General features: G+C 40.2%; 1 protein-coding gene across 2 annotated transcripts; it reads right to left on the bottom strand.

The window, feature by feature from the left end:
• Positions 1-61: 61 nt before the first annotated feature.
• On the bottom strand, positions 62-16472 carry med12 (mediator complex subunit 12). 2 transcript variants are annotated; one of them, XM_055224893.1, is made up of 43 exons: positions 16284-16472; positions 15288-15392; positions 15012-15203; positions 14708-14867; positions 14448-14623; positions 14265-14375; positions 13745-14011; positions 12982-13128; positions 12805-12904; positions 12577-12713; positions 12362-12493; positions 11922-12048; positions 11075-11304; positions 10930-10989; positions 10664-10837; positions 10010-10154; positions 9384-9502; positions 9100-9243; positions 8843-9006; positions 8633-8764; positions 8298-8525; positions 7848-7992; positions 7645-7765; positions 7287-7397; positions 7091-7204; positions 6876-7012; positions 6522-6701; positions 6291-6362; positions 6064-6227; positions 5817-5978; positions 5540-5741; positions 3955-4064; positions 3732-3867; positions 3438-3587; positions 2992-3357; positions 2782-2920; positions 2471-2679; positions 2193-2264; positions 1885-2105; positions 1414-1597; positions 815-1012; positions 502-583; positions 62-398 (listed from the first exon to the last, which is right to left on the bottom strand). In XM_055224893.1, exons 1-43 carry the CDS (start codon positions 16383-16385, stop codon positions 355-357), a joined length of 6471 nt encoding a protein of 2156 aa, XP_055080868.1. In that variant the 5' UTR covers positions 16386-16472; the 3' UTR covers positions 62-354. The 2 variants fall into 2 exon arrangements, with proteins under 2 accessions (XP_055080868.1, XP_055080869.1); XM_055224894.1 differs by having other exon boundaries at positions 2480-2679; positions 16284-16458.
• Positions 16473-16755: the final 283 nt, after the last annotated feature.

Below are 16755 nucleotides of genomic sequence, written 5' to 3'. Positions count from 1 at the left end.
TCATTGGATTGGACAAGCAATGTCATATCACAAGTGAAGTAAAACCCACGGGGTCACAAGGTAAAAACTGGCATGATTATTTAATGAGAAATACACAAAACTGAAAAAAAAAAAAATTTACAAATTGAAATAAAATAAAAATGAATTATTCTTATAATTTCTAGATTTTTTTTTTTTTACATAGGTTCTCCAATATTAGCCATTATCCATTTAATTCAAAGCTAAATGAATCCTTCCAAAGAAATTGATAATCACAAACTTGCTGATACCACTGGTCAAAACTGTATTATTCGATCGATTTAATACCATCTGTCTTCATCCACAGTTACTAGTATGACCACTCCTGTCTGCTGTTTAATATGCATGATAAGAATTGTTGCTCTGCCCAGGTTGTGAATCTGTAGAAACAGTGTATACATATTAATACATACATATATTCAAAAAATAAAATGGCCATAGCAGCTGTATTTATGCAAATAATATGGCAAAGACGAGACTTACTAGAAAGCTGCTGCTGTAACTGCCTGACCAACTCAGCTGTCTGTTGCTGCTGTTGAGTCTGTTGCATTCCTTGTCTCTGAAACTTAAGAAGCATAAATTGGTGTAAACTGGATAATAAAAAAACAAATGCTGAAACAACATAGTACTAACATTTACAACATTTATATTTACATACAATACTTCAATATAATGCTGCACATGGACAACTGCCATGCAATATACTTTACAGTCCTTTCTCGTATATAGTATAGGGACTATAATGGTCAAATGCTGTTTAGACCAAGGAACCAAGTAAAAGGAATAAGCAACATACCAAGGGTTGCATGCCCAGGCCCTGGTTTGGTGCCTGACCAGGAGGGGGCACTGCAGACACCTGCTGTTGCTGTGGGACCTGCTGCTGGGGAGCGACCTGCTGCGGTTGCACCTGCTGCCGTTGCTGCTGCTGCTGCTGCTGTTGCTGCTGCTGCTGCTGCTGCTGCTGCTGCTGCTGCTGCGCTTGCTGGGCCTGCTGCTGTGTAACCGGAGGAGCTCAGTGAGTATGGCTGTTTAAGTATTTAGTCTTTGGCAAAAGAAAATTCAATTCAGTCAACTGGAAAAGATGAAGACGTTGGGAGCTAACGATTATGCAAAATATGACTCATGGTCTAGCAAACAAACAAACACTAAACAACAGGTATATTAGTTTAAGTGTAGTTATGTCCTCCCTTTAGATAGATATAAAAGGCAGTGTCCATCATCAATCTGATCAGAACTGAAGATGCCACTTGGATAAGTGGCGAAAGATCCTCACTCCAAAACTTTTGTCCAGTTGACAGAATTAAATTTTCTTTTGCTATGGATCATACCTGGATGACTGAGGGATTACACAGACATCTTTCTCCTTAGTCTTTATTTTGCCAAAGTCACACTTACTCTGAGTGCTTGCTGTCTGAGGTACTGCTGCTGCTGTGCAGCTGCTGCTTGTTGCTGTTGCTGCTGCTGCTGTTGTTCTGCGAGCATCTGATTAGATGGCCTAATGTTGGGATGGACACCCTGGGCTCCCATGTGAGCAAGGCCATGCATGATAGGATTCTGCTGCATTGGTTGATGACTAAACCTAAATCAAGACAGGAATTTACTTTATTCGTTTGTGTGTTTATGTGCCTAAACACATAAACACACACACAACAAGATAATGTATTGATGTATGTATTTTGTATTCATACATCTCTGCATTTAACCCATACTTCAACCCTTTTTCAGTGCAGTTAGTCACTTTGTCAGTGACCGTCAGTGACAGAGCCTGCAATGGGGACCCATCTTCTGGTTTACAGGTAGGTTCTTGGTCACAATGACTCAGCTAAGGATTAGCTTACTGAATGTTTATACTAAATATGCACTGACCTCTGGATGTTATGGGTATAGTTGGGTGCCTGCTGGTGCACATAACCACTGGGCCGTGGTTGCATTTGCCGGAGGGGATCTACCATGGGTGGGTTGGCTCCAGGATGACTTCCCTGGAAGTTCTGGTTTCCATAAGAAGAAGGGACCATCCCACTACCTTGAGGAGGATGTTGCTGCATCCCCATGTGCGTTCCATATGAGGTGTAGCCCTGGGATATGTTCTGAAAACAGACAGAATTCATCAAAACTAGTACTAACCAAAAGGTTTTACTGAAGTAGAATCTTTTAAAAATACACAAATTTCTTACCTGATTTGCTTGCATTGAACCATATTGTTGGTTAGGATTGATCTGCCTCATCTGACCCATCACGTTGTGATTCTAAAGTGATCAAAAGCCAGAATAGCAAATTTGCAGTGAGGTGAGGTCTAGTCTGATATGACTATTAATTTTTTTTATAGAAATTAGCATCAGCAAATACATACTAAATCATGGATAATGAATTGAACTGGAAAGTAATCAGATTCACAGTAACAAATATATAGTCATGGATTTATTCATGAACATAAAAAAGTGTGTGACCTCACCAGTCTGACCTGTAGCTGGGCCCTCAGCAGCTGTGGCCCACTGGGCTGAGGCTTATATCCCATAGAATATTGCTTGTCCATTCCCATCATGCTGGGCATGTTTGGCTGCATACCGGACATCATGCCTTGGTAACTGGGCCGTGTGGGCATCATCTTGTTCATCTGAGGATTACGTGGTGGTCTATATGGAGGATCTAGGCCAGGACCACCTATCCAAAGGAAATAGTTATAACAAATATATTTAAATAGCAGGATTAATTAAAAAAAGTAAGTAAATAGTATAATGATGAGATGATTCCTGGGCCACAAACCTGGAGGCAGAGGCTGGTTCTGAGTGTATATGCCCATGCTCTGCTGAGCATAAGGCATTCTGCCATATGGAGATTGCATTATGTCTGTGGGCATACTTGTTCCATAGGGGACACCACCGGGAGTGCGGTTCACATAGTCCTGAGAAAGAAAAAAAATGTGACCATGACGATAATGAAGAAAATTAAGTGGTCCATGTAGACTTGACTCACCTCAGTCTTGGTTGAAGGAGGCTTCTTTTTCTTATTTACCTTCCTTTTACTGGAATCAGAAGTGACATTTGGAACATTCTTTTCAGATTTCCCTGCCTCCATCATTTTCTTATCAGGCTCTTGGGAGACAGGAGTCAGAGGTTCCTCCTCCTCTGGAGGAAGAGGGAGGGGCTCCAAGTAGTAGCTCCGTGGTTTTGGTTTCAAGTGAGTGTGGTAGAGCAACAAACGCTGCTGCTCTTCAAACTTAGTGACTTTACGATCTACACGCACAGTACCAAACCACCCCCAGGAGAGGGGAGCAGAGTGTTTGAGCCCTTCAAAGACATCCCAAGGAGAAATCTTTTGTTTTGTAGAAACTTGAAGACCCTGAGGAACACAGATAGTTGTACCTATATTAAATGATGTACATTTAAATGAAATACTACGTTATAAAAATGAACACTTACCTCCTTTTCAAAACCAGCTATTTTGTTTCCCTTGGTGTCGATAAGAGAGCCCTGAGGTTCACAGGTTATGACGTCACGTGTTTGCTTAGGCAGTGGCAAAAGCTGACGAACTTTTTCCAAACTTTCAGATTGTCGATCTCCAAGCTCTTTCTGTATACCAAAAAGTTAGAATAAACAGACACGTGAGAAGTGAATAACAACAAATATGATTTTGAATGCAAGGTTATAAAAAAGTTATTCCAGCTTTTGAAATTCAATGACAGATGGTTTATAGTTCAGAAATGTTTAGCTTACCCTGAGCTTTTTGACCAGATTCATATAAGCTCTCTTATTCTCCTCCATGCTTCCCTGTGAGATACTAGACATATCAGCAGCCAGTGTACCATTTATAAGCACACTCAACATGTCCAACACTGTTGTGAAGAGTTCACTATTGGAGGCACAAAGGTGTTATTAGATATGGTGATATATTGCATTTTGTATTATATTTATCAACTTAAACAATGTTACTACTTACTTATTCGACTGCATATCCACTGTGCCACTGCTGATGATGTCAAGGAGTAGAACCGCCCACTCAGTCGTCTGCTGGGTGCTACGCTGCACCGTGTCAAACATGCCACCCACCTGTCAACATAAGACAATAAGAATCAAGGAAAACAGCAAATGATCCAATCCACTTTGTTTATCAAATGTGCTATACGAATAGTTACCAAAATACTGCACAAAGACAGGTAAAAACAATAAGGCACAAAAAAAATGAATAAATGCTCAAATGCTTAATCTCACTCATTCTAAAATAAAACTAGTAAAATCAAATAACAAAAACACAAAATGACAATAAATAAAATCTGTAAAATTTGAAATAAATAAATAAGACCTCACACAACTAACGCAGTGTTAAAAGCCAGAGTAAAAATAGATTAAATGAGAGGGAAGGGGTTTAAATTTGTAGAGGTTTAAGACATTGCGGGAGCTGTCCATTCAAAGGTTTAAAAACAAGCCATAACATAAAAAAATCTAAAATGAACAGGAAGCCAGTGGAAAGACTACAGAGGAATCTCACAGAACACACTTTATTGTCTGCAAAGTGTGCATGACCTGTTCAAATTTTTCTTTAAAGATAAAAGGTTTCACTTTGGATAAAAGACAATACTAAAAACTGGATTTGACAACGCAATTGACTTTCTTCTCAAGTTTAAAAGTGACGCCAAGATTGGTGGGTTTGAGGAATGGACTAATTCCTTCAGGGGACCCATGTCAGTTTTAGGGCCAAACAAAACTTTTAAACTCTTGAGAGAAAGACTGAACTTGTGTTGAGTCAACCAAGCCTTGACATCACTCAGACACTGTAGGAGGTGTGTCAGGGGGCTACTGCCATTTTTCATGACATGTAAATTTGGGATGGTCAGCATAAAAATGGTACAAAACTCCATGCCTTTTAAAGATTAGACGCAGGGGGAGAATATAAAGTGCAAATAATACACACTGCAATTAGGACTTAAACCAGTCCAAAGCAAACCCCTGACACCAACACAGTTTTTAATATTTAGTGCATCCCGTTTCAGCAGCTGCAAATTGGTGGCATTCACACGTCATGAACCAGGCAGACAAAATGACGAAGATGAAAGTGGTTCTCCGATAAGTCTTCAGTGACTAGGGTTAGCCAGCGGAACTGGTATTCTGGCACATCAGCTAGGTAGGAAGGCTGCAACTTATTTTGTCCATAGCACTGTTGTTGTGCATTTGAGCTCACAAAAGCTTTGATTTTTAGAAGCTCGTGGCAACCATAAACCAGCAGTGAATGATCAGTGTGAATGATGATAAAATTAGGGCAACACAGAATCCGAAGTCAATCAGAAGTCAGGAGAGATAAGCAGCAACCAGGCACCCTGGTGGCATCTTGCTCCTAGCTCCTCTTAGATGTTACTGGGACAATTATTACATATTTTTCAATGTAAAGATCTTGATGGGATATAAATATTTAAATTTCACTCAGCTGTACAACCTAAGAGCTGTTAGGAAAAAGAGCTCCTCTGTAAAGTATTTGGGCACAATAAACAAATGTAACATTCATATTTTCACTGCTACAAAGCACTTACAAGATTAAGCCGTAGTTTGAGTGCCTCGTGCATCATCTGCTTGGCCTTGCAGTCATCCTGGTACTGGTCCTCTCTCCAGTTGGTGACGATCTGCTGCACCTGGCTGTAGAGTGAGGTCAGCAGACCCTCCCTTTGTTCATCCTGACCCTTTAAACAGGTCAGCACCAATGACAGGAAGGGCTGCTGGCTCAACAGAGACATACTGCAGGGAACAAAACACACCATTAGGATTAATCCCTGGTCTGATTGTTTAGTTCAGGGAATAATCTAGTAATACCTCTTCTGCTTCTGCCTATCACGCTCTTTACGCGAGGAAGAGCCCAGGTGCTGTCCCTTCTCCAGTTCTTCCCCTGCTGCTTTAAGTACATGGCCTTGAACTGTAGTGGGGAGTTTGGCTATCAGTGGGGCCACAAGCCACACGCCAGACCGCTCCGATGAGCTGAAGCACCAGGAGGAAACCAAAAATGTGAATTAGAGTCAAAGTCAGCATTATAAACATTTGTCTCAGTGATGAGGAGGCAAACCTGAGAATAGGTTTCATCTTGCTTGTAGTGCTACTGGTGCTGGAAGAAGAACCGCCTTGTGCAGCTGCTCCATTCCCTGAGGGGTTACTGGAGTTCATCTCAGCTGATTTTTGAAAAACTTCTATAGTGGCCTTAGCAATATTCTCCAACAGTGAATATAGCTCCTATTTCGACACAAATTTGTCAGTACATTGCTCGGATGAAGGATATAAAAACAGAAAACTTACATTGTTGGAACTCTGTTTAATCATCAGCTGTAACTCAAGAGATGACTGCCTCATTGTCCATTGGTCCATGTTCTAAAAGACATGATAATTTAAAAAAATATATGTCTTTATGTAGTGTCACCAGGAGGGGGCAGCAGAACACCACATAGTAGATAGTACTCTTTACTCTCTATACAGACACATTATTGGCAGTGAGGTATGACAGGTTGTGTTTAAATGTGTGTGCCAGACCTGGAGGATTCGTTTGATGCGCTGTCTCTGAGGGTTGTCTCCATCATCGCTGTCCAGCTGGCGATGGGGGTAACAGATGAGCTGCAGTAGCCTCTGGGCTTGGATGTTTACAAGAACTGGGTCCTGTAGGGCACTGCTATCCTCTGAAAGGGACTTCAAACAGCGCTCTCCAACCCATTCCTTCAAAAGTGGAAAAAATAGAGAAAGAACAAAATATGAGGTAACTGAGGCAGTGGAAGTGGCGCTTTTGGGCGGTGAGGGTTAGTTTGTGGTTAAAGTAAGGCAAACAATAAATTTAACATTCCCTGAGACTGTATTTGTACATGTAAACTATACAAATGATGATTCTCTTACCTGCTGACAAATGGTCTTCAGAACATATTTAGCATACACATCTAGACTGGCAGTTTCAATAGAGACATTACAACCCTCTGATATGTCATCAAGGCCAGTGTTATGAGAGAGTGAAGAGCCTCTTAGTTCTGCATCACCTACAATAAAAAAGTATGTTTCACTACATGAACAACCTTTATAATCTAATTTACTAAGAATGGACAAATTACACTTACCAAGCATAAACACGGCTTTCAACACAGCAAACACTGCTCCAACCACTATGCTGTTCTGAGAAGCAGCAAGGAGGTGTCTATCACATGAAGACCTGATACCTACAGAAGAATTATCTGAAAGAGAATAATATGTTAGATATATCTAGGATAACATGAAGAAAAAACAAAAACAAAACACAATCCCGTTTTTAAATACCAGATTTGATGCCATCTTGGGGGACTGGGTTACGTTGGGGGGTTTTAAACAGGTGCAGAAGAATTCGGCAGGTGAGTCTTGCTCCTGGCTCAGAATCTTGTTCACTACAAGCTGAGGGAAAGGGTAAACATTACATAACTCATTAACTGCAAAGACCATATGTTGAAAGTTTTTGTTTTTTTTCTTAAAATCAATGAGGGATTAGGTATGTATGGCAGCAGGCATAATTACACAAGCCTAAGTGACCAAACCTTTATATAGATTAAAGTCATAACCAGCACATAATCTGGTTTCTGTCAATTTGAGTTTCTTTCAAAAGAAGAGACATGAAAACAAGGTCCGAAAAGCAAAGTATTACCTGCATTGAGGAGGGAAGGAATAGCAACACAGCGAACCAGGTCTTCAAGAAGTAAGCACTGTCTAGCAATCAGGATGGCTACAAAGGTCGCCAGAGAGTCATGGAATGACAAATCGCTAACCTGGTATATAAAGATCCAAATTATTCAAACAATCTAGATGACAAAAATGATCTATAAAATTAAGTGTAGTAAAACCGCTTACATCTGCATTACAGAGCAAATCATTGAATCCACAGTTGCCATTGTTGGAGGAGCAGCACAGAGCCTTAAGAACACCAAGCCATTCGGCACTCAGTGAACGACAATATGCTGTTAGTTCTGCACAGAGGATCCCGATATCATTGACCCTGCAAAAAGAGGTTGCAAATTGCTAAAGTGCTTTGTAGTATTCTGTAATGTCCCATTCATAAACACTCAGACATCTATAAACCAGCATGGTGAAACACTGGAAGTATGGATGGTGCTTTGTGCATTTGCATTGCTCATAGCATAGGTCCTATAACAAAACAGCTAAAATCCAAAGGACTAGCCTGGTTAAAAACTTCTGGCAAATCAAGGCTAATGCCATTGAAAAGATAAGCAGGACAATTAAACAACTATAGACTACAACTATAGAAGAGACACTTTGACGAAGTGGACTGTTTCAACATACCTCTCAGGATCTCTGTGATCCATGCACACAACCATAAGAACGTTACACACAAAGCTGTAGCGGTTGGCGGGGCTGTCATTGAGAATCTTGCCCACCATTGAGTGATTAAAATTGTGAGCCAAGGGATTGGCAATGGCCTCCACCATGAATAATTGGTCCCACAGCATATTTGAGTCAGATGGATCAATGTTGCAGTAAATGGAGTTCTTCACTCTGGAACAAAACTCACTGAAAGGAAATGTAAGTCAGTTTTATTCATCTTCTACAAACATGCAATTAATTCTGAAATTCGGAGAAAACTGTGATGTATGCAATACGAAATAATGGGTTCAAACCTGAAAATCTCCCCAAACTTGCTCTTAAGGTGACTACAGGAAGTGTAGAGGTCATACAAATAGGCCAAGATGCAGCGCTCAGCTGAGGAACAGTCTGCTGGATTCACTCCAGATTTGACCACAATGCGTAATCTATCAAAGACAGGAATAATAATGTAAATAAACATGCAGAAATTTGTTGTTTATCCCTAATACTACTGGAATTCTTACCCATCAAAGACTGTTGCTGCCTGCTCTGGGTTGAGAATGAGACAGGAGTGGTACCTTCTGAGGACAGCTACAATGCACAGACAGAGGTTGATGGTGTAGCTGCCCACCAGACTAGACGACTTGAGGATCAGCTCTGCTTCCACCAAACTTAACTCATTTAAAATCTACAAACAAAAAAAACAGTTTGGAAAAAAACACCTGAAAAGACACCTGAACACCTGAAAGAAGGAACACCACCCCTCTTATCAATGACTTACCTGAATAGCATAGTCTATGAGGCCACTAATGTTGAGGGAGTACTCCATGAGGTCAAAGATGAACTGAATGTGCTGGACAAGAGGCAGGTGATAGGACATCCCTGAGGCAAAGCTGGTGATCTGTTCAAATGCATTTTTGAACACCTGCAGCCACAAAAAAAACATGTTGACTTGCTCCAGTTTCTTTTTAGTGCATTTGGAAGCTCTATCAAAATCTTATTTTTTGAATTTTTCATTATTGTATGATCTGGACAAAATGTCAGGTCATGGTAGTATGGACTCACCTGGGAGGTGACCTGGTGCTGGTCAAAGTGGGAGAGATGCTGGAATTTGGAGAAGATATCCTCAGCTGTAGGAAAGGCCTCAGGCTTACTCCTCTTCCTCTTTTGCCCTTCCTCACCTCCTAGGCAAAAATAAACAAATTGGCCAATGGCTCTAAAAATATCTAAAGCTCAACAGGACATTTTATTGGATTTTTATTCCATTTGTTAAAAGCATCAGTTTAAATGGTATCAAAGCATAAAAGATCAATTTTACACTTAACTAAGTAACAGGTGTTGGTGACAGCAAAGGTGGTGACATATGATGTGTAATTGGACATTAAATGCTTTTATCACTTGAAAAAGGTCACAATTATGAGATAAAGTGGATGTGAATATATTAGCCCCATTTGCATAGAAGGTGGATGAAATCTGACCCAATGCAACAAATCCCTGCAATCCCTCCCTCTTATAGTAAGTGTAAGGCATGATTATATGGATGAAAACAGAAGGCAGAAATGGAATATAACCAGAATGAATCTGCACCATAGAACAGCAGCACATTTTTAAATATTGAAACATGACTCTAAGGCTCTCTTAAAAACGTATAAATATGTCAAATCATAATGTGTACTGCAAGTAAGTATTACCTGTTTCTGCAGTGCTTTTGCGATTTAAGACCTTCAAGATATCTTTGGTTATTTTCTTGATGGTGTGTCTTGCCTCATCTCTTTGTTTGCCAACTCCATAAAGGACCACTAACCGCTGGTTGCACTCATGGCTGGCACTCTCCTCCTAAACACACAAAATATAAAAAGATTCACATGCTGTATGTGTGGTACATACATAAATTAGCATGTTTCGAAATCTGTACTTTATTAAAGCAGACCTATTATGGACAATCGACTTTTTAGAGCATTTGTGCATTAGTTGTTTCCCTTCAACATTTACTCACCCAGAGTTGTATATGAAGTGATCCATGAATATTTGAGCAATCTTCAATTGCTTGAGGTTTTGACAGTGCTGTGTAGTCATTTTGGTACAAATTTTTAAAAATCCACAGTTCGCTAGTGTGATTTGCGGCTATCCGACTCTGTTATGATGACGTTTACGGCGCATTGGGCACCACCACATGGTCAGCGGACTTGTTTCCTTTATCATTCCTTTTAGATGAATATTGCTATTTAAAATGCACAAATTATAACCTAATGATCCACGAGTGTCATAGATTATAGCTATATAGCAGACAAAAACACAATAGGCCTTGTTTAATCCATGCCTAATCAATGGTAAAGCCTGTTTACCTGAGGAATCGGGAAGTGTGTGGCATATTGAATGTGGCGCGGTTGCTCATACAGTTGAGGGAAGGCCGGGTCCAGACTCTTGTCTTTGATCCCTGCCTTGCTGTCTTGATCTGGAGTGGGTTTCTCAGGAGATGGACTGCCCTTAGACTCACAGTGCATGGTAGGAGAGAACATCTATACAGAGGGAAATGTCAGTATATTCAAATCAATATGGTTATTGAGATTTGCAATGACATTTAGAGAAAAAGCTAAGACAGATGTGGTACCTCGTCAAAGTTAGCACTAGAGTTGTGATCAATTTCCATGGACTCAGAATGGCCAGTGTCCTGTTGAAAAATAATAACTTACGTCAATACATCTTGTGAGGATTTCTACATCTCATCGCACCAACACCAAATGCTTTCAACATGCCTCCATTTTGACACTGCTGTTGGCATCCTGCTCCTTGCGCTCTGACTCATCCAAGGGCTCGTCACTGGGGGAACGGGGGCGGGGCATGTGGGCGTCCAAGGCCAGGTCGCCACGGGAGATGAGAGTACACATGTAGATGTTGTGAGAGAAGACATCGTGGCGGATGAGCTCGTAGAAGAGCAGGACCAGGTTCGAGAACTCCACTCGTTCGCTTTCATTGCCAGGCTCACCTAAAGAACAATGGCATTAGTCCTAGATTATTCACATACCAACGCCAAGTAAGAATGTGAAGATTATTTGGTACATAAATAATTTAGGTCACTACAGGATCCTATGACCCAAACATTTGTACAAAAGTAATTTCAATTCAATTTATATTCCACATAAGTAAACCTCAACGTCAAGTGCTTTTTACCTGACTGTTAATACTTTTTTCATAAATCTACACATCTACTAAGCAGTTCAATGGTAATTTACATGTTGGCCAGCCATAATGTCAATAATCATGAATAATTGTGAAATTGTTCTGTTTTCACTGACATAATCATAACATTAAAATTTGATATTGAGCGCAAGCTTCTGAACAAAAATCCATCTATACAAATACAGCTATGAAAACTTAAACCCACGCTTTTTTACACTGGTAATAAAGAAAGATGGCAAAGAAAATTGTTCAAAATGCTCTGTCAATTTATGTGCCTGCCATCTGCCTCTTTTTTACAACCTTTGTGCCAGACCACTACAACAAAATGGCACCCAAGATGTTTCATAAGCCGGGAAAATTGTCAGGTAATTCAGAAACAAATCGGTTTTGCAACATTAGATGAATCAGAAAGGAGAGACTCACTCAGAGTGGGAGCTTGAGTGTCTAGAAACTGGAGCAGCACATCTTGAAAGACTGGTAGTGTGGCAGCGGAGAGCGAGCCAGAGGACACAGAGCCTTTCTCGTCCACCACCTCGGACTCACCACACCTCTGTAAACACACAAAATGTTTTCTCGTCAGTGCGGAAAAAGACTAGAATAAAAACTTAAAAAAATTGCTGGCCGGACATTTGATTTATGGGGGAAGAAATAGATGAAAACATATGCGTAACACTTTATAATAAATACACCTTATTTTTTATAAAGCATGTACAAAGACCAGAACAAATAATTGAGAATGATTCAGGCTTAGTAACGGAGGGGTTAAGGTTAGGGTTAAGGTGTTTGTTTGTGATTTATCATGGTTATAGGTAAAATGTAATTATTATGAAATTTTACCATATGATAAACGGTTGCTCACTTACCTCTGCTTCTATTTCAGCTTGTCTTTTTTCCAGCAGCTTCGCAACCACCATGGCCCTGTGTCTGCCTGAGCGTTTACAACAAACGGCCCATTCACAAAGTAAAGTCACCACAGCATCATCATCTGGGGACATCTAAGGGAAAATACATTAGAGCACAATATTGTAGTATGGTGTAGTATAAATCTAATCATTTTTAAAGGATTTTTACTCCTTACCTCATGACCATCTTTGCTCTGCCCAGACCCAAATATCCGATTGTAAAGGGAGTCTAAAGAGTTGCTAAAGTCTGACTTTTCAAAACTGTGGTTGTCCAAAACCTCAAGGGTGTGAAGAACTCTCCCAATTGTGAAACCTGAAAAAAAGAAATGCCATACCATTTTATCCACATAATTTTGTTAGGCAATGTCAATTTTTTTTTAAGGAGATATAAGTTTATATCTAACCTGCTGTAGTCTCTTGGCATTTATCAAAAGACCACCTGAACTCCACTGCCTGGCCTCTTTCTTTGATCTGTTCCTCAATTTCTCTCAGTTTGGACCGGACCTGCAATAAGAAGCCATGTTATCATCTTTTCATGTTAAGAAGGCAGTGAATAATTTAAATAGTGAAAAGTAGGTGACCTGCTGGGTGAATGTGGTGTTGCCCCCTGGCATTGGCAGGCTGGATGGGGCAATAGGCAGAAGGTCCAAAGGAGAACCAGTCTTGTTTCGGCTATCTGTCAGCGAATAGTGCCACACAAGAGCACTGGGACAACACAGTGCTATACTCTGTTATGGAAGAAACAAAAGAGTTAAATTAAGGTGCATTAGTAAAGATGTTTAGGCATCTAGAAAACACATTGAGTGCAAATGGGCAGCACTTTAGTTTTTTATAAGCATTGCAATTTCTATTTTCAAATTTCATTTCCTTTTTTAAATTTGTACACAAGGATTAGCATTTGAGAGCAAACTAATTTATGAACTGTTAAAAGGCACACTATACAACTTCTCTAAGGAAGAGTGTGCAACCTGATTATGTCAATGGAGATGTTATTGCTTTAATTTGAATATTCCACAGTATGCAATACTGGATGTTATTCAAATTATTTTTGAGCAAATAAAACAAATCTAGGCTAAAAAGACACGTTTGGGGTAATACTGTGGAATATTTATGGCAAAGCATTAGCATTCTCTGTGGAGATAACCAGGTAGAGGACCCATCTGTCGAAAAGTTACATAATTGACCTTTAGCTAATACAGGAATGACAAGCATTTCAAAACATATTTATAGGTGCCTTTTACATGATAAGTCTGTTTAATAAATGCAACCTTTGTGATTTTCTAGTGGTGATCTTCAAATTTGCAATCTGATTGTAAATCATTTTATGGTCCTCTAGTGCAATACCTGTAACATACAACTGAGCCCAAAAACCAGAGGCCTGTGCAGAGGGCAGTTGTAAAAGTCTGTAAATGGTGTCTGGGCCTGGCTCCCTCCTGCGGGCTGGGATGTCGGGGTGGGGGGCAGGGCGTTCCCTTGCTGTGTCAAAATGCCATGAGCTGGATGTCCTCCTGTGCCAGAGCTCCCGTCGCTAAGCAACAGGTTGAGGCGCCGTGTGCAGAAATATGCCAGTCTTCGTGACAAGTAAGCTGACTGGACGAATTCCCCTGAGTACTGCGTGATGGAAGAGATTCACAGCATTACACATAACCCTTGGTGTCCATTAACATTAGTCAGCTGTGAAAACATAACCATATGAACGACTGCGGAACCTTAGTAAAGGTCAGCATGGCCTAAATATTGTGCACTAAAAACACACACTGGTTAATGCATAACAACTGACAGCTGGAGAGGCTGGACGGAAAGTAAAATATACACTGTCCAATTACAATGAGTAAAAAGATTATGAGAGAAGGATGAAAAATACCTGTAGTAAAAGAGGCAATAGGAGTCGGAGCAGTTCATCTTCACCTGGTCGCACCTTTTCAAAGCATTCCAGCACCCATGTCAAAAACTCATGTCTGTCTAGCATGCCATCCTATCAGACAAATGGTGTAATTAGCAAATATCCTGTTTGGCAAGAACCTAAAGATAATCTATTTAAACTCACTTGAAACATAAACATGGCAAGTTTTTCATTGTATTCCCACTGTTTCATGGCTTGCTCCACATCAGGAGGTGGGGCTGGCAGAGGTGAGCTACAGCCTTGATTGGGAAACTGCCTGTAGAACTCAGCCACTTTCTGCAGCTGTTCCCATAGGTACTTGGTAATGATCTGTGTCCATTCTGCATGCACACATTAGGATGGTCAACTCACTTCCCTCTCAATTATTTACAAATCCAGGAGGAAAAGAAAAGCAATCACCATACCTATACAAGGGTCAATCACATGCCTTTTCTTAACTTTTGTTTCAGTGATGGCTGCATGATAAGCACATGTCATTTTTATCATCCAGGCAGATCGCATAACAGGGACTGAATACTTAGCCAAGTATCCAAAAACCTCTTCCTTTTTGCTGAAAGTTGGGACCTGTAAAAATGAACACTTGATCTGAGCACTCAATTTGAATATAACACAAATTAATTAAGAAAAATACTAAAGGGCATAGTGTGGCATATTAATTACCCCATTACAAAAAAAGAAGCTTTTTAGGGATTAATTAACTATAGTTACCTTCTTAGCCAGTTGTGTCAGAGGTTTAGTTCCTGCTAAGTCTGTAAACCAATTATTGATAGAGCTCTGTGACCTAGCAGTGAGGGGCCAAAAATTATCCTTTTGGTTGACCTGTGGTTTGCGTTTCCCTGTGTCTGGGAACGTATTGTAGCGCAACTTTTCCGCAATGATACTGCTGAAGTTGGAACTGATCTGGAAATGCATGAACATAAATACAATTGAACGACACTGATAACAACCAAAACCCATAAATCACTTATTAGCACCAATGTTTACCTTGGAGGGGTTGAAATTGACATTTTTTGCACTTCCATGTTCATCCCCTGACACTGCAGGTTGGTTATTAAATCCTTGCTTCACATTCAGGGCAGTTAATTCATCCTGTCACAACAAAACCTCATTTTAGTTCAAGAAAACATTGGCAATTTCATTTTTTGTTTTGTTTTAATTATAATAATGTATCACAATTATCAAAGCTTTAATCATTCATTTTGCAGTTAAATTAGTTATATATATTTTTTAACAGCACCTAAATATTTTCAGACTGAAGTCTTGTTGACGCCACATTGAGCAGAGCCCGTTATAAGATTTCTGCAATTATGAAGATTTTTTTTTCCAATAATTTACATAATTTACAGCGTATAAGCTAACCTTAAACCCTAAATAAAAAGGAATAGGCTGAAACAATGCCTTTATATTGCTTATCTTATTTAAAAGTCGTCATATAACCAGCTTTGTCGCAAGTGTCTTTCCAGGTCGCACTACAATTATGATGACATTTTAGTTTTGTTGTACAGCTTAACATTGCCAAAGGGCGTATATAATTAAGAATCTAATCACTGTTATGTAAAGGAAGGGACCATCATTGGAAACGATCTTCAGCCAAATCCAATTGATATTCGTTAGCGATGCAGCTTTAGCAAATCCCGAAAGACCAAAACATTATAACAATTACTAGTCACGCACAAACCCACAAGAGTACTATGTGCTATACCCAAGTTAAGAAAAACATTTCATGTAATACTGCTCTTTTGACCAACCTCTATAACTAATCGCCAAGCTACACGGTTATTTGTTTGTCTAAGTAAGCCTTGCAGTTAGCAGACTGACAACTAGGTGCAGTTCATTGTTATTGCAAGGCCCCAGCTCGTTTAAAGGCTAGTGTAGGCTAAACATGCTAGCTAGTGTTAGCAGGCGAAGCAGCTCGGGTGGAAATCCTGTTCCAGAAGCCTTTTTTACCGGGGTTTTACAAGGCACGCAGTTTACACTCACCTCTTTTTGCTTTGGATCTTGTGGGTATACATCTGGAGGGCCGAGTCTGGGCCGCTTTAAAGGCCGGTGTTCGTAACTTAATATCCCGAAAGCAGCCATCATCCAGCGGCATCACAACCAGAGCCAGCCTGGGCTTTCCTCCTCCTCCTCCCGAGCAGCAGAGCGGCCCTAAACCAAACCAACAGCACACTCACACACTTCCGGGAAGCGCACACGGCACAACTCCTGCAAAATACAACTCTACATCCAGCTACATTATGGATTCTTGATTAATTTAGGTTCTTTTCGATTTAAATGTTTCTTGCAGAAGACTTTCATTTTTTCATGAATCCGTTTGATTTGTAGCATAGTTTTTGCAGTCTCAAGTGTGCAGTGACGCTTGCAGCGTATATGCATCGATCAGACAAATTACCTGGATTATCTGCGTGTTTTTGTGTTTTGTGCAGACTGATGTGCTTGTGTGGGCAGTCAC

This window comes from Periophthalmus magnuspinnatus, chromosome 10 (assembly GCF_009829125.3).
Source record: "Periophthalmus magnuspinnatus isolate fPerMag1 chromosome 10, fPerMag1.2.pri, whole genome shotgun sequence".
In the NCBI taxonomy this organism is placed as follows: domain Eukaryota; kingdom Metazoa; phylum Chordata; class Actinopteri; order Gobiiformes; family Gobiidae; genus Periophthalmus; species Periophthalmus magnuspinnatus.
Note: the sequence above shows the minus strand (reverse complement) of the source record. Positions and strands in the feature narration are given on the sequence as shown.